Raw genomic sequence first — 18677 nt, 5'->3', positions numbered from 1 at the left:
ACCGAGCAGTAGCATCCTGGTAAGAACATGTTATTCGCATTTCGTTGTTCACGCATCATCATACAGTACACTTATTCAGCATGTTGTTCTCTATTGTATTTTTATATTAAATTGCCTTTCAAGATGACATATCTGTTTAATGTCTTGGATTTTATCAAGTAAATTTCCCCCAGAAATAAGATTTATACTCCGGTGCGACTTATATGTTTTTTCCCTCTTTGTTGGGCATTTTATGGCTTGTGCGACTTAAACTCAGGTGCGACTTATAGTCCGAAAAATGGGGTAGACGTCCAGCGCCATCATTTTCACTGAGAGATGAGCAACAACTATGGATTGGCTGCCATTGACGGCGCTAGACATCCTATTCATTTTGAAGTGGGGTGGCTGGCAGCAAGTGAATGAATAAAAAAAATAATATTTAAGTTTGGGGTTTTTAATTTACACACTATTGTAAACTGTATTGATTATTTTTTGAGTATCGATGTCAAGTTGAAAATTTACCACAGTCTGATTCCTCCATCTGCTGTTCTTTCCACAGAAAGAGTTGTATTAGTAATTAGTTATTTGCTGGAGGGCAAGTGTAGACCGGTTGGGATGCAGGTTGGTTGTTGACAATCCACGCCAAATGACAACGAGACACTCTTGTTTTTTCAAGTGCTTTCCCTTCAGAGGAAATTTTGGTTAAATATGCATAGCAACTCTAAGATGTGCATGCAGAGACCTGCAGTGCCTCATGAGTACACCTGTGTTATAAGACCTCTCTGAAATGTTGTCAGAAGATCGTGACATCAATGGCGGAGGAAAATAAGACAGGGGCGCGTTTCATCACGAATGGCACCGTAACAGGTAATTTAGCTAGTCATGCAATTCCTACAAATTACTGAGACTTTATGAGCAATGCGTCAGCCATGTGATCAAAAATTCAGATTCTGTAAATCATTTTAATTGAGCGTGTCGAGGTAGTTTTTGTGGTATGGTTTGCTGACTGTTTGTTGACTGTTGCAATTATTTTGAGGGGAAAAAAAGCTCCACTGAAACCTGATAACTTTTAAACTTACCAAGTAAGCTATTCCAAAATGAGTTGTATGTTGCACTACCGGTTACGGCACCGAGTTGGGCCGGATTCTTCCTAACTGTGTGAACCGAGAAACCATTAGCCCCCATCACTTCTACTTCCACCACGTGATAGTCACTCAACCTGTACCAAGAAGAAGAGCAATTCTGGAAAAGTCTCAGACTGCTTTTGTTTACCAGGTAGTCAGATAGAAACTCACCCCGTGTCAGACACAATCTCTCCTTGAACGCCGTGAAAACCAAGTTTCCCTGCAGCCACTGCTGCCGCCGCCATGGTGTTGACGTTGTTGGGGGCAAGGGGGCACAGCTCTGCCACTGAGCCTCTGAATAAAACCCGCCTGCCTTCTCCTTCTGTCCAGTCACTGAGGACATCTCCTGTCAGACGGAAGCAGGATGGATGCTTGGACATTCTTATGAATAAAGCCTGGAAATTCAGAGGGATGAAGATTAAGTTCCTGTTATTTTGTAGAGTTGTACAGTGACGAAAAGCCACCTGGAAAAGATTGAGAACTCGGGAGCACATACAGTCATGTGAAAAAATTAGGACACCCCTTTAAATATTCAGTTCTTTATTAAGAAATTTTCACATATCAATGTCTGATCCTGTTTTTCTTTATATCTGGAAAAGAAAGTGTTTTAATTGCAGGTAAACAACAAAAAATAACATTGTTTAACTCATTAAACCAAATATATCAACAAAAATGCATATTCTAACTGAGGAAAAAGTGACCCTACCACTTAATAGCTAGTTTTACACTCTTTTGCTGAAATAACTTCAGTGAGATGCTTTTTGTAGCCATCTACCAGTCTTTGCCATCAGTCTTAAGAAAGTTTGCCCCACTCCTCAATGCAGAATACTTTCAACAGTGACTGACTGTTGAAGTGAGAGAAAACAGCATGGTGAGATCAAAAGAGCTGTCTGAGGCCTTCAGAAAGAAGATTGTAGACGCTTATGAGTCTGGTAAGGGATTCAAAAGATCTGAAAAGAATGTAAAATCAGCCATTCCACCGTCTGGAAAAATAGTCTACAAGTGAAGGACATTCAAAACAACTGCCAACATGCCCAGGTCTGGCCATCCGAGCAAGTTCACCTCGAGAGCAGACCACAAGATGCTAAGTCTCCAAAAACCCTAAAATGTCATCATGGGACCCACAGCAGGCTCTTGCTACTGTTGATGTGAAAGTCCAAACCTCTACAATCAGAAAGAGACTTCACAAGTTTAACCTTCATGGCAGGTGTGAATAATAATAATAATAATAATACCTCAAACTTATATAGCGCTTTTTTGGACACTCAAAGACGCTTTACATAACATAACACAAAGACAAAATAAAGAATTAAGAGGTGGGAAAAGCTAGTTTGAACAGGTGGGTTTTTAGGAGTGATTTGAAGTTTTGTAATGAGTCCGAGTTCCTGATGGGTTTTGGGAGTGAGTTCCAGAGTGAGGGAGCAGCAGCGGCGAAGGCTCGGTCCCCCAAGGTTCGGAGCTTAGTGCGAGTGATGGGTGTGAGGAGATTAGAGTCGGCAGAACGTAGGCGGCGGGAGGGACAGTGCTGTTGTAGGAGGTCAGTGAGGTAGGAAGGGGCCAGGTTATGGAGGGACTTGTAGGTGAGGAGGAGGAGTTTGTACTGAATCCGGTATGAGATTGGAAGCCAGTGAAGCTGTTGGAGGATGGGGGTGATGTGCTCTCTGGAGCGGGTGTGGGTGAGGAGGCGGGCGGCAGAGTTCTGGACGTATTGCAGCTTTTGGAGATGAGAAGATGGAAGACCATAGAGGAGGCTATTGCAGTAGTCGAGTCTGGATGTGATGAAGGCGTGAATGAGTATTTCAGCTGTGGCTTGGGAGAGGGAGGGACGGATGCGGGCGATGTTGCGGAGATGAAAGAAGGAGATTTTAGTGAGGTGGCTGATGTGTGATTGGTATGACAGTGTTGAGTCCATTATGATGCCAAGATTGCGTACGGTGGTGGAGGGGGTGACAAGGTGACCATCAATAAGGAGAGTGAGGTTCTGTACAGAGGGGAGGAGAGCTTTGGGTCCGGTGATGAGAAGTTCTGTTTTGTTACTGTTGAGTTTGAGAAAGTTATGTCCATCCAGGTTTTTATGTCAGACAGGCAGTTTGAGATGTGAGAGAGAATGGCAGGGGTGATGGATTTAGATGAAATGTAAAGTTGAGTGTCATCTGCATAGCAGTGGAAATTGAGTCCATGGTGGCGAATGATTTGACCGAGGGGAAGCATATAGATTATGAAGAGGAGGGGGCCGAGGACCGAACCTTGGGGGACACCATGGGTGACTGGAGAGGTGTGGGATTTATGGTTATTGATGGAGACGAAGTGGTGACGATCGGAGAGATAGGAGGTGAACCAGAGGAGTGCAGTGCCAGATATCCCTATTGACTGAAGACGGTGGAGGAGGATGTTGTGGTCAATGGTGTCAAATGCGGCAGAAAGGTCAAGGAGGAGGAGGATGGAGATGAAACCAGAGTCAGCGGCAAGGAGAAGATCATTGGTTACTTTGATGAGAGCTGTTTCAGTACTGTGGTGTGCGCGGAATCCAGATTGAAATGTTTCAAACATATGGGAGGAGTGGAGATGATGCTGAAGTTGGGTTATGACGGATCGTTCCAGAATTTTTGAGAGAAGTGGGAGATTGGAAATGGGTCTGAAATTGTCCAGGTTGTCGGGGTTAAGGCCAGGTTTTTTCAGGAGGGGTGTGATGGTGGCGAGTTTGAGTGGGGAGGGGACTGAGCCAGTGGTGAGAGAGGTGTTTATGATGTTAATGATAAGAGGAATGAGAGTGGGAATACAGGTTTTAAGAAGAGAGGATGGTATGGGGTCGAGAATGCAGCTGGAGAAATTCATGGTTGAGATGAGTTTGAAGATGTCAGAGGGAGCAAGAGGAGAAAAGGAGGGAAAGCTGTGAGATGTTAGAGGTGGACTGTTAAGATCTGAAAGGAGGAAACCTTTGCTCTCCAAGAAGAACATGAAAACAAGACTGAGGTTTGCCAGAGTGAATGTAGACAAAGAGCATGATTTCTGGAATTATGTTCTTTGGACAGATGAATCTAATATTTGGATACCAGAACAGAGGACATGTTTGGCGTAAACCCAATACAGCCTTCCAGGAAAAGAACCTCATACTGTGAAGCATGGAGGTGGATGTGTCATGGTTTGGGGATGCTTTGCTTAAGCAGGACCTGGCCAGCTCACCATCATAGAATCCATCATGAATTCTGTCATGTGGCAGAGGGTGCTTAAGGAAGCTTTAATCTTTGAAAAAAATTAAAGCTGAAGCGAAACTGGACCCTGTAACATGACAATGACCCAAAACATACCAGTAAATCCACCAAAGACTGGCTGAAAAGGAAGAAATGAGTCCTGGAATGGCCGAGTTAAAGCCCAGATCTTAATCCCATCGAGATGCTGTGGGGTGACTTGAAACGGGCTGCACATGCAATAAACCCCTCAAACATCCCACAGCTGAAAGTATTATGCATTGAGGAGTGGGGCAAACCTTCTACAGACCCATGTCATAGACTGGTACATAGCTATAAAAAGCATCTCACTGAAGTTATTTCAGCCAAAGGGTGTAAGACTAGCTATTAGGTGGTAGGGTGTCCTAACGTTTTCCTCAGTTAGAATATGCATTTTTGTTGATATAATTGGTTTAATGAGTAAAACAATGTTAATTTTGTTGTTTAGCTGCAATTAAATCACTTTCTTTTCCAGAGATAAAGAAAAACAATATCAGATATTGAAATGTGAACATTTCTTAAAAAAGAACTGAATATTTAATGGGGTGTCCTAATTTTTTCACATGACTGTAACTGAAGTCAAAAGTTGCCAATTTGGACAAATAATGTAACATATAAAATGGTATTATACAGTATGTGGTATAAGTTCATTGATTAACTCTGTAATTGTGATTGTGCTCAGGCTGTCTAGTAAGTTTTGGGGAGTGTATTTTGCTCTCAACGAAAGCAAAACTGAATATTACTTTTGGCACACCTTCGGTGATGAATGCCCTTGAGCCCAACTCTGGCGCTCTGGCTCCCTTATTTAAGACACACGTTAAAAATCTCGGAGTGATATTTGATAGCAGGTCTGATAGCAGGTATGTTGGTCTTCCCAAATCTTCTATTTCTTGTCTGCATCTTGTTCAAAATGCTGCTGCTCGATTTTTAATCGGTACACCCAGAAGTGAACATATTAAACCTGTGCTATCATCACTCTACTGGCTTCCAGTTCATTTTAGAATTGATTTGAATCTTGTACTATTCGGTTTTAATTCTATTAATGGCCAGGCGCCTTCTTATTTTTATTATTACTTCGTTCTACTGGCCAGCTTCTTCTGCAAGTTCCAAGGTCAAGACTTAAACAGTGGGGTGACCGATCTCTTGCAGTTGCTGCCCCCAGGTTGTGAAACAGCCTGCCCCCTGAAATCCGCACCATTATGGATCTAGGTCTTTTTAAATCGCAGTGAAGGACCCACTTTTTGATACTCGCTTTTTCTCCAGACTTAGGGTAGCCTGGTTTTATTTCTTAAGGGTTTTAATGTTTTTGGATATCATCTTTTTTATTGCTATATTTGCTGTTTTGACTTTTATCGCGATGTGTTGTTTTTGGTTTTTTTCTTAATGTCATTGCATAATACATTCCTGCCTTTTATTTATCATGAACTTTATTTATCGTTGTTGTGAAGCACCTTTTAGGGTTTTTGTAAACAGCTATAGAAATCAATTTGATTTGATTTCATTTGTTGTGATAGCGTTAAACATGAATTCATGTCTAATCCAACTGTAGAAAAAAACTTTGGAGAGGTATGGTCGTTTTCCACTGGCATGGTAAGGGACGTTCTGAGCTCACAGGCCGGAAATGTTGCTAGAAAGGGTCAGAAAGGAGACCAAAAGTATTTGTAGTGCAGTTTTATTTTTCCTTTTGTGGCTTTGGGGATACGCATTTACGCATCCTATAATGAGCATTCCATATAAATTTTTTAATGTAAATAAATAAAATGGGGAAAAAAGAGAATATTTACTGTATTTTTTTCAAATTAAACAACATTGAAATATTTTTTAAAATAAATGAAAAATAATATTTACCATTGGTCTCCTTTATTTATTTTTTTTTTTTTAATGAAACAAGTGCAATATATAAGAGAATATTTGCTATGAAGAGGCTAAAAAGGAATGCAACATTTTTTTGTCTCTAAATAATCGACAATCAAAATAGTTGTCAATTCCTTTGATCATCAATATTCATCGATTAGTCTATCAATTGAATCAGCTTTTGTAGGCACACACATTGGACCTCCCACAAAATCTGTTTGACACCCGTTTGCTTAGAATATGTATACAAATTAGAGGTATCCTGAAAATAATTCTCTACTGAACTCATAATGTTTAAGGAATGCTGAGGTCAATATAATGTTATTTTTACCTGTAAGGCCCCACCATCATTCAACCTCTGGATGTCCTGACCTCCCCATAACGCACCACTGGGGACATACAACGTTCGTCCATTCAGCTGCGCCGCCTGACGAAGTTTCTCATTCAGGTCATGATCAGCGAGAGCTGAGGGGGAACCAACCTAAAGAGCACGAAGGTAACATTATATGGTTGCTGATAGTGCTGTACAATATGGCGATTTATATCGCCATAACGACATAAAACTTTCTATTGACATTTTACATGTTTATCGTCATTATCGCCATAAAGAGACCAGTTCCTGCAATGCACGTTTTTGGCCAGCAGCTGGATCCCGATTTACGGTGACTTGCTACACTGATTAAATTCCATATGACATAGTAGTACCACCAATTGGTCTCACAATGTCACGATCTTCACTCAATAGTTAGTCAATTGGATCCCCCTTCCAAACATATGTGAGTAAAGCATGCAAGACAATTGAAAATAGCAACATTCAATAGTTAGCCAATTGGCTCCTCCTTACCAACCAACTGAACACAGACAATAAAAGTCATTCCAATATAAATATTAATGAATTTATTATCAATAATATGCCGACTTAATATACACCAGTTTTAAAAGACAAAAAAAATCTCTAGTCACAATTATAATAGAAGATAATTAGATATTTTTAACATTTTAGGAAAAAAATAGGTATGCTACTGTGTTGCTTCTATTTACACTGGATAGTTTTAGGTTGCCGCACTACTTGATATATTTAACATTTGTGGCAGGTCAGTTTAATGTCAATTGAAAAATGAAGTGAGTAGGGTCAACACTACCGTAATAATTGTATAGTTTTTTCGCCAAATGGTTGAATATGTATTACTTATATCTTGGCATATCAATATCGTGATATCAAATGGTCCATATCATGATAAGAGACTTTTTAAATATCACACAGCATTAGTTGTCAATGCATTTTATTAAACTTAGATGGATTCAGCCTACCAATGCAGACAGATTAGCGTAATTTTCTGACACTACTTTTTTTCCTCACTTTTAATTCTGTGGTTTATAGTCCAGTGTGGCTTATTTATTGATTTTTGCAGGCAAATGAGCTGCATGTCTTTTGGTGTAAATATCCTATAATACAATGTGGACACCTGCGGCATATAACGTTGTTTGGATATGAACAAATTAGGGCTGTCAAACAATCAAAATTTTTAATCGAGTTAATCACAGCTTAAAAATTAATTAATCGTAATTAATCGCAATTCAAACCATCTCTAAAATATGCCATATTTTTCTGTAAATTATTGTTGGAATGGAAAGACAAGACGGATATATAAATTCAACATACTGTACATAAGTACTGTATTTGTATATTATAACAATAAATCCACAAGATGGCGTTAACATTATTAACATTTTTTCTTTGAAAGGAATCCACGGATAGAAAGACTTGTAATTCTTAAAAGATAAATGTGAGTTTGTATTTTGTATTTTGTGACTAAATATTGCCATCTAGTGTATTTGTTGAGCTAAACGAAATTTTTGAATTGAGTTTGACCAAAGTCTGAGTATTATTTTGCATAGCTATTTTGATTGGGAATGCCAGTTCTCTTTGCATTGAGTGCTTGTCTTTTTGTGAACATTATTTTTTTTGAGGGATAGGAATATTATTTTTGTTGTGCTTTCAGTAAATGATACTGTAGCGACTTAACTGGTTCGCCCAAATGCATGATGGGAAGCTGGCCAACCATGACTGTCAGCGGTGGCTGCTAAAGGATATATCTTCTCTGTGTTGTGATCAATACAGGGTGTTAAGAAAAATATTATCTCCTATCATTCTTCTCCACTTCGCTCGCCACAATAGTTATAATTGTTGTGGATTAGATGCCAAAGCCTTTGCCAATAAATAGCGCGGCCCCAATGAATGCCTATGTCCACTACACTGGCTTGTCTCTGACTCTTAGCTCTCAATATACATAAAACGGCGCCATTGTAGTCTGTTTGCGGCAATAAGTGAATGGGTTGTTCCGCGCATGCGTTAAATGTGTTAAATATTTTAACATTATTAATTTAAAAAATTAATTACCGCCCGTTAATGCGATATATTTGAGAGCCCTAGAACAAATACGTAATTATTTTGTTATTTGTGAAAGGACAGTAAAGAAAAGGCAACATACCATAAAATGTGAGCGAGAGAGGAAATGGACCCCAAATTCTTTCACCACCTGAGGATGGCACACTTCCACAATGACATCACATTGCCTAAAATGTTTAAGATTTTGCAGCGCTTTTAGTACATAATCTCAGAAACTCTAAAATGACAGCAAGATTTGCATTGACACCTGTCTGCGAAGGATGACAGGTTTATCAACACGAGTTCATCTGGGACCAAACCCTTTAGTTTTTCAGGATTTCTATTCCAAACAAACACTAGCGAGAGGCCAGCACATGCTCCATCTTTGATGATTCTCTCCACCAGGTACTGCCCTGCAAAACAAAGCAAATCGAGGATGACTAGCTTTTCTCACATGACAGTCCATGGAGAGTGTTCATACAATGAAAAATTTCACACCTAGATGTCCAAATCCCACAATTCCAATACGCATGGAAGAGGACCTTGCCGCCATGTTACTGTAAAGGGGACTCAAACAGGGTTATAAAACTTATTCACCTGCACCACAAAGCAAAACATATTAACACACAAATTTAACGTCATATCAAAGCTCCCTCAATCAGTGTCATTACACCACTCACCGATAATCCCACACCTTTCCTGGGTTTCCCAATCTGAATCAAGCACGACCGACAAAGGAATTATGGGAAAGCACATAGTACAAACTTTGACCTGTAGAGGCCAAAGTTAATCATTGCTAGTTTTTTAGCCATTGGATTGGAAATAGCCTACTTAGATATACGCTCACTATTTTACCACTCATCGATTTAAAGTGGCTGGGTGGCAGCAAATGAACATTTGTTCATTCACTGCCAACCCTCCCACTTCAACTGGATTGGACGTCTAACGCCATCAATGGCAGGCACTGAACTATGCAGTCTCTGACCAAGCCATGATAGCAACTACTTTACAGTAAGAGAGTACTATAGTATAGTATAGTATAGTATAGTATAGTATAGTATAGTATAGTATAGTATAGTTCAGTACAGTACAGTACAGTACGGTAGTGTGTGGTAGTAGTAAAGAATAGCGTAAAAAAACCCAGTCTATAGTTGTAAATGTAAAAGGAATTGGTTGTCTGTCTCCATCAGTTTCCCCACCTTTGTTGAGCCAAGGTTTAATACATCTACTCTACGAAATAATGGTTTACTCACAAAGGTATTTCCTTAAATGTGGGCCTGTTGAGTTTGTATATAGTTTATTTTTTTCAGTGGGACAATACACAATAATAAAGATAACAATGCAAAAGTACTTGAATTAGCCAAAAGCCTAGCTTTCATCAGTAGCCAGCTGCCAGATCTTATTAGGCAATCTAAAAAAAATCCACAATACTAAAATGACGGTTTACAACACAAAAACAACAGAGGTTGGTAGAGTTGCCAAAGGTTTTACTCAAGTAAGAGTGGCGTTACTTCAAAATAATATTACTCAAGTAAAAGTAGCTATCCAAAAAATGTACTTAAGTACAAGTAAAGAAGTATTTGGTGAAAAGAATACTCAAGTAATGAGTAACATTTTGAGTAACTGTTTACGATGTCAGATTTTTTTAAACAATGGTATTTATTTCTAAGCGCAAAGTTATCTATATGAACTGTTATTATTATACTTTGAAGAAGAAAAAGACCATAACATACTACATAACCATATTAAGTAAAGATGTCCCGATTGATTGGGATGCCGATCGATCGGGTCTGATCACGTCATTTTCAAAGTATCAGAATCGGCAAAAAAATATCGGACATGCCTTTTTTTAATATATATATGTTTTTTAATTAAATCGTTTTCTAATTGTATTTAACGTTACAGACAAAATGTCTTACACTCATCCAGAGTCTTCAGTTTTGGCTTAAAGTAGGGCTATCAAATTTATCGCGTTAACGGCGGTAATTAATTAAAAAAAAATTAATCACGTTAAAATAGTTAATGCAATTAACGCATGCGCTGCACGACCTACTCACGCATTGTCGCGTTCAATCTAAATGGCGCCGTTATACCTATATATAGAGCTAAAAGGCAGCGCAAAATGAGTGAATTTTGGCAGTCTTTGGAGCCTTTTTTTAATTGGCTAAAGCCTTACAATCCCTCTCTCAACAATTAGAAATATCGTGGGAAGCAATGTGGGGAAGCAAGGTAGTAGTTGATCTTTTTCTTAACACCCTATGTCATTTCCCAACGCAGAAAAGATATATCAATTGGTGCCACTACGCACAGTCATGGTTGCACTTCCCATCATGTATTTGGGCAGAACAGTTAAATGGCTACAGTATCAGTTACTGAAAGCTCAACAAATACACTAGATGGCAATATTTAGTCACAATATACAAAGTCACATATATCCTTTAAGAATTACAAGTCTTTCTATCCGTGGATCCCTCTCACAGAAAGAATGTTAATAATGTAAATGACATCTTGAGGATTTATTGTCATAATAAACAAATACAGTACTTATGTACTGTATGTTGAATGTATATATTCGTCCGAGTTTTATTCATTTTTTTCTTAATGCATTGCCAAAATGTATATGATCGGGAAAAATTATCGGGAATGATCGGAATTGAATCAGGAGCAAAAAAAAAAAAGCAATCGGATTGGGAAATATCGGGATTGGCAGATACTCAAACTAAAACGATTGGGATCGGATCGGGAGCAAAAAACATGATCGGAACAACCCTAATATTAAGCCATAGAAGTAAAAAAAAAAAAAAAAAAAAAAGGAAATTATCATTGAATTCCAGCGAGAAAAAAAAAAGATAGAGAATTGAAGCATCATTTGTCTAAAGAGCATGAGTGCCCTCTAGAGGAGAAACATATTTCCTATTATGAAACTAAACGGATTATATCTCTGGTTTTCCGTCGTCAATCGGTGCCAAATAAAACCTGGAAGAGAGGTTAAAATCTGCGCTGTCAAGTCATGTTGACGGCAGCACCCCATGTCAAACACTTAAATTTTTTATGGTGCTTAAATACGCCTCATGATTGAACAGGCCGGCGTGATCATAGAACAGCAAGCTTGAGTCTAATTGGTATAATAGAGTCATATTTGTCATTGTTGCGATGCCTCATTGGGGAAACTGGTTGAGCCACTGTTGGCGTCTAAGGCAAAAAAGAAGTAAAATCTAATTCTGTATGTGGAATAAAGAGGAAAAATGTAACTACTACTGCAGCCCAAAGTAGCGGAGTAAGAGTAGCGTTTCTTTTTCACAAAACTACTTAAGTAAAAGTAAGGCTTCGTAAAATTACTATTAGAAGTACATTTTTCTAAGTTACTCAATTATATGTAACGGAGTACAGTAAATATAACGCGTAACTACCTACCTCTGAACAAAACGGTGTTTTAGCAAGTGTAACAATTTGTCTTATTCATAAACAGATCAAATAAGGACTGAAGTGTAATGCCGACAAATGCAATTATGGATTTTACACATCTTAAATTGTCATATTATGACACTATACTGCAGTGGGGGTTGACAAATTTTTAACACAACTGTATATTCAGTTCTATAAGAATACATCGATAAAGGTTGATTGTATTCATCCAATATACCGTATTGGCCCAAATATAAAACGGTGGGTTTTTTTGCATTGAAAAAAGACTGAAAAAGTGGAGGTCGTCTTATATTCGCGGTCCAGACATTTTTCACCATTCACGACGCTAGATGGCGCCAGATATCATTGAAGCGATGTTCTGTCATGACAGATCTCAGCTACTCTCATGTTTAACCAGTTTGCATTATTTTATTGCAATGTTTTTCCTTATTCAGATTTGTTGCAAGACTACAGTTACAGTTAGACTTCACTTTGATGGTTAATGCAGTTGTTGCAAATTTGTTGTTTTATCACAATAGATTGGTTTATTTACATTTCAAAAACCTTAAGCCATTCATTTATGAATGTGATTGCACTTTAGTTCACATATTTAAATGTTCAGATATTAAGATCGGAATGAGGCAAAATAACATGCTTATTGTCTCAAATATATTGTTATAATCATTTGTTTCAGGTATACTGTAATTATTTTCTGCATTAAAATTAATTTGGTGTTCAAAGTCTTTTTTCAAACTTGAGGCTTGAAAAAAGATGGGGTCGTCTTATAATCAGGGCAGTCTTATGTTCGGGCCAATACGGTATTATACTTTGAAGAAGAAGAAGACCATAACCTACTACATAACCATATTAAGCCATAGAAGTAAAAAAAAAAAAAAATCATTGAATTCCAGCGAGAGAAAAAAAATACAGAAATGAAGCATCATTTGTCTAAAGAGCATGAGTGCCCTCTAGTGGAGAAACATAAAGCCTATTATGAAATTAAAAGGTTCATATCTCTGGTTTTCCGTGGTCAGTCGGTGCCAAATAAAACCTGGAAGAGAGGATAAAATCTGCGGTGTCAAGTCATGTTGACGGCAGCGCTCCATGTTAAATACTTATAATGTTTTTTTTATAGTGCTTCAAGACGCCACATGATTGAACAGGCCGGCGTGATCATAGAACGGCAAGCTTGAGTCTGATTGGTATAATGGAGTCATGTGATTATTGTTGCGATGTCTCATTGGTGAAACTGGTTGAGCCACTGTTGGTGTCTAAGGCAAAAAAAGTAAAAACTGTAGTTTCAAGGTACCACGATGCCGCAAAATGGCATCAGGGTACTACTTTTATTGCTTTTGTTTGAGCAAAAACACATCCATTAGAATATTGTTGTAGAAATCCTTAAATTTACTTTGTTCACTGTATCCATGTATCGATTTACTGTATACCTTGTCCTCATTAGAATCACCGGTGATCTGGAGCCAATCCAAAATGATATGGATTAAGTGGTGGCAACACGCTGGACTAAACGAAGAGCAAATACATAATAAACAAAAAAACTTCACACCCAGAGGATACAGATCATAAAACATGGAGTCAAACAAGAACTTCAGAACAGCAAGGCAGGAATGCTGACCATCTTATATAAAGTTTGTCAATTTCTTTAACTTTGTCCACCATGTTGATGTCTAATACCTCTGTACAGGTCAAAGGTCAAACATTCAGTCCATTATGACTCGAAACAGGGAGAAGGTTGATAATCAGTTTGTAATCTCACAGCAAGGATCAGTCTAAAGTTCACAGCAGACAAAGCATAGATGTCATTCTGACAGTAACAGCAGAACCAAAGGGAAGGTTTTTGTGTATTTTTTTCCACGTCTGTGAAGGCCACTCTGCAAGAACACAGCAGAACAGGAGGTAGAACATTTTTCAGTGGAGAACATGGACATCCTTGAGACAGATGCCTATGACAGACGACAGAGAAGGAACACAGTACGCTCATTTTCATTATATTACTATCAGTAAATTGACCATTCAATTTTACACATAAATGTGTCTTTCCCTCTCTTTCAGTCCTGTGCTCTGCTCCTCTCTCTGGCACCTTTCTTTTTGGCCTCAGCTGTGTACTTCTACCTGGTGCACCTAGAATCTCCGGCGTCCATCGTGCGGGCGGGCGTCAAATCGGCGCCAACGTTCCTGCTGGCTGCGGCGGTGCTGAGCTGGAATGGATGTCATAGTGTACTGGGTGTGGCGGGAGGACTTGTCTTCTCAGCTGTGGGTGACATTTGCCTGGTGTGGCCTGAACTTTTTCTCCATGGTACGAAACACATTTTGAAATCAAACCTTTAACTTATTCACTGCCATTAACAGTAGACATGAAATCCATTTCAATTGGGATTGTGGTCATGGGCGGAGTTTAACTTTTGTGGCGGGGGAGGGGGGAGGCAAAAATGTTGATGACCCAGAAACGCAGTGTCAGCAATAATATTAACAATTACAAGATATATGCTCGGATAGTAGCTTAGCCCATGCTCGTACATACAGGCATCCCGGCTATGTGTGTGTGCGTGTGTGAGTGCGCATTTTTCTGTCTTATCAAGTGGAGAAGTAGGCGCCGCATCCTTTTTGATTGAATATTCCAACCAGCAACATTTATAATAATACATTGAAAATGAGCGTTTTGTTGTTGTTGTTTGTTTCCCATCATTTTAGATTGATAACGTCTTTAGTGGAGCAAATTTTGGCGGTGCTCTCCAGCATTTCATGGTCTTCATCTTCAATCCTTGGCTCTCGCTCAGTAGTAGTTGTTGCTTTTGAAAGTTTAGGTTTGAAAAAAATACTTATATCCATCTTCTGTCTTCAGGTGTTTTTTTTTTTATTGGCTAAGCAACGCAAATGACTGTCTCTAAGGTGCTGGTCACATGATCTGTCTGAAAAACAATTTTGACCCATTATAAAGATACAGTGGGGCAAATAAGTATTTAGTCAACCACTAATTGTGCAAGTTCTCCCACTTGAAAATATTAGGGAGGCCTAATCGTCAACATGGGTAAACCTCAACCATGAGAGACAGAATGTGGAAAAACCCCCCCGAAAATCACATTGTTTGATTTTTAAAGAATTTATTTGCAAATCATGATGAAAAATAAGTATATGGTCAATACCAAAAGTTCATCTCAATACTTTGTTATGTACCCTTTGTTGGCAATAACGGAGGCCAAACGTTTTCTGTAACTCTTTACAAGCTTTTCACACACTGTTGCTGGTATTATGGCCCATTCCTCCATGCAGATCTCCTCTAGAGCAGTGATGTTTTGGGGCTGTCGTTTGGCAACACGGACTTTCAACTCCCTCCACAGATTTTCTATGGGGTTGAGATCTGGAGACTGGCTAGGCCACTCCAGGACCTTGAAATGCTTCTTACTAAGCCACTCCTTTGTTGCCCTGGCTGTGTGTTTGGGATCATTGTCATGCTGAACCCAGCCACGTCTCATCTTCAATGCCCTTGCTGATGGAAGGAGATTTTTACTCAAAATCTCTCGATACATTGCCCAATTCATTCTTTCCTTTACACCAGGGGTGTCAAACCAATTCCACAAAGGGCCGCAGTGGGTCCTGGTCTTGGTTCCAACAGATCCAGCACAGACAGTTCAACCAATGAGGTTTCTGCTAAAAATAGCACCTAACTGCAATCAACTGATTACACTTGTAAGTCTCGTTTGGTTGGAATGAAATCCAGTACCCACTGCGGCCCTTTGAGGACAGGTTTGACACCTGTGCTTTACACAGATCTGTCGTCCTGGTCCCTTTGCAGAAAAATCAGCCAAAAGCATGATTTTTCTCCCCCCCCCAGTGCTTCATAGTTGGTATGGTGTTCTTTGGTTGCAATTCACTATTCTTTCTCCTCCAAACACGAGAACCTGTGTTTCTACCAAAAAGTTCTATTTTGGTTTCATCTGACCATAACACATTCTCCCAGTCCTCTTCTGGATCGTCCTAATGCGCTCTAGTGAACCGCAGACGGGCCTGGACGTTTACTTTCTTCAGCAGGGGGACACGTCTGACAGTGCAGGATTTGAGTCCCTGGCGGTGCATTGTGTTACTGATAGTAGCCTTTGTTACCGTGGTCCTAGCTCTCTGTAGGTCATTCACTAGGTCCTCCCGTGTGGGTCTGGAATTTTTGCTCACGGTTGTTGTTATCATTTTGACGCCATGGGGTGAGGTCTCTGCATGGAGCCCCAGATCGAGGGAGATTATCAGTGGTCTTGTATGTCTTCCATTTTCTAATAATTGCTCCCACAGTTGATTTCTTTACACCAAGCGTTTTACTTATTGCAGATTCAGTCTTCCCAGCCTGGTGCAGGTCTACAATTTTGTCTCTGGTGTCGTTCGACAGCTCTTTGGTCTTGGCCATAGTGGAGTTTGGAGTGTGACTGACTGAAGTTGTGGACAGGTGTCTTTTATACCGATAATCAGTTAAAACAGGTGCCATTAATACAGGTAACGAATGGAGCCTCGTTAGACCTCGTTAGAAGTTAGACCTCTTTGACAGCCAGAAATCTTGCTTGTTTGTAGGTGACCAAATACTTATTTTTCACTCTAATTTGTAAATAAATTCTTTGAAAATCAAACAATGTGATTTTCTGTTTTTTTTCCACATTCTGTCTCTCATGGTTGAGGTTTACCCATGTTGATAATTACAGGCCTCTCTAATATTTTCAAGTAGGAGAACTTGCACAATTGGTGGTTGACTACTTATTTGCTCCACTGTATTTTTTTGTTCATTTCATTCATTTATGTGGTTTGTTTTATTGCTTTAAAACTTTATGGAAACCGGCAAAGTCTTCATTTTAAATTCAGATTTTGGAAAGTCAACTATGTGCAATAACATTTTCGGGATGTTGTGCTCGTCGACGGATTTACGTCATCGATGACGTCGACTATGTCACTAGTCGGGACAGCTCTAGTGTGAATGCTGGAAATGTGAAATGGTGTGAAAATATTTGATGGGTGTAAATTGAAAGAAAATGTGAGTAAATGTGAAATTTTCTCAAAGAGTCAAGAGTTGAAAGGCAATGTCAATGCATGAAGAATTTTGAGATACTACTAATTTTGTAAAGGGTTAAAGTATCACAGAATTATTGGAAGTATCGATACAGAAAAACAAATGCTTAAAAATGAGGTGGGGATGTGAATGATACACGACATACTGTCGAAGGTTGACCCCAATGGCAGCCAATAAGTTAAAATGTTCTCTTTTACAAGAGACAGCAATGAAACAAATAATACTCCCCTTACCCCCCCCCCCCCCCCCCCCCGTTCATTTTAACAGTTTTATCAGAGATTTGGTCATTGTGGGAGTGGGACCAAAAAATGGCATTTTAGCGGGTACTCCAGACTTATTTTGTATTCAGCGAAATATTTTCAAGCATTCTTTAGAAATAGCCTATATTATTTTTACGTGGAATACTTAAAATTTGAGATGAATTTACATGCAGTTAAGTCATATCTAAATGCTCTCCGATTACAGAATGACCTCTATAAACCGTTCGTTTGTACTTGGTGCATGTCCCGTCTTTTAGGAATGGCTGCATTCGCTCTGGCTCATCTTCTCTACTCGGTCACCTTCCTCTCATCTCGATATGAGACATATTCCTCCTCATCATGTACTGGCCCGCTGTATTTAATCCTGATGGTGACTGCTGCTGGAATTTATGCATACTTGTTTCCATTTTTGAAGAAGGACCCAAGTTCAGAGATCCTGGTTCCCGCTGTGGGGGTCTACATTGCCTTGATCACAATGATGGCGATACTAGCTATCAGAACCCGTCGTGGATTTACATTACTGGGAAGTTTGTTCTTCATTATGTCTGACATGGCATTGGCTTTACAAGTGTTTAAGGTGACAGCGCCTGTGGCACACGGTCACACGGTTGTCATGGTGACATATTACTTAGCACAGTTACTAATCAGCGTGGGTGATATGAGGGCAGTGGAACGCAAAAATGACTTTGCCAAGTGGAAGCGGTCCTAGACTAGTATTTATATATACATCATTAGTAACATATCTGCCAAATAAAGTAGCAGCTGGATGATGACAGTGAAATAAAGTCTATATAGTGATCCCTCGCTACTTCGCGCTTCAAACTTTGCGCCCTCAGACCATCGATTTTTTTCAATTAAAAAAAAAAAAAAAAAAAAAAAGGAATATTTTATAGAGCTGTCCCGATCCGATCACGCAGTCCCTCACTCTAGCTCCTGCCACTTTTCTTGGTCAAGTAGTGCACTGGAGTTGCTTATTAAAGTTAATGTTGATTGACAGATATTAAGGTTTGATTCTGCCAGAGACGCTTGGAAGCCGAAATGTCAAAGCACCGCATGCGTCAATCATTGTTTAACTTGTTATATAGTTGCGGTGGCAACTCATTGCAAGTGAGCAGTTTGAGTGGACTCACTCAATTAAGCATTTAATAAAGACAATAATTTTTCTACTTTAGTCAGGTTTAAAAAATATTTCAGTGGGACAGTAACATTGAGGTTGTTCCGATCATGTTTTTTTGCTCCCGATCCGATCGTTTTAGTTTGAGTATCTGCCGATCCCGATATTTCCCGATCCGAATGCATTTTTTTTTTTTGCTCCCGATTCAATTCCAATCATTCCCGATAATGTTTCCCGATCATATACATTTTGGCAATGCATTA

At 39.2% G+C, this 18677-nt stretch overlaps 2 protein-coding genes across 3 annotated transcripts in view; one reads left to right on the top strand and one right to left on the bottom strand.

Annotated features, from left to right (window-relative positions):
- Positions 1-9302, bottom strand: part of aspdh (aspartate dehydrogenase domain containing) — a 15038-nt gene extending 5736 nt beyond the window's left edge. The window contains exons 1-7 of one of the 2 annotated variants that reach the window (XM_057817525.1): positions 9254-9302; positions 9072-9130; positions 8842-8986; positions 8677-8761; positions 6516-6665; positions 1275-1498; positions 1059-1198 (exon numbers count right to left, since the gene is read on the bottom strand). In XM_057817525.1, coding sequence (XP_057673508.1) covers positions 1059-1198; positions 1275-1498; positions 6516-6665; positions 8677-8761; positions 8842-8986; positions 9072-9126 — 799 coding nt within the window. In that variant the 5' untranslated portion in view covers positions 9127-9130; positions 9254-9302. Of the gene's footprint in view, positions 1-1058; positions 1199-1274; positions 1499-6515; positions 6666-8676; positions 8762-8841; positions 8987-9071; positions 9171-9253 lie in introns of both variants that reach the window. The other variant, XM_057817526.1, reaches the window with a different exon arrangement.
- Positions 779-18657, top strand: tmem86b (transmembrane protein 86B). Its single transcript, XM_057817527.1, has 5 exons — positions 779-846; positions 6523-6680; positions 13438-13967; positions 14049-14292; positions 17558-18657. The coding sequence occupies exons 3-5, from the start codon at positions 13917-13919 to the stop codon at positions 18007-18009; spliced, it is 747 nt and encodes a 248-aa protein (XP_057673510.1). The 5' UTR covers positions 779-846; positions 6523-6680; positions 13438-13916; the 3' UTR covers positions 18010-18657.
- The last annotated feature ends 20 nt before the right edge of the window (positions 18658-18677 follow it).

Source organism: Corythoichthys intestinalis, chromosome 16 (assembly GCF_030265065.1).
Source record: "Corythoichthys intestinalis isolate RoL2023-P3 chromosome 16, ASM3026506v1, whole genome shotgun sequence".
NCBI lineage: Eukaryota > Metazoa > Chordata > Actinopteri > Syngnathiformes > Syngnathidae > Corythoichthys > Corythoichthys intestinalis.
Note: the sequence above shows the minus strand (reverse complement) of the source record. Positions and strands in the feature narration are given on the sequence as shown.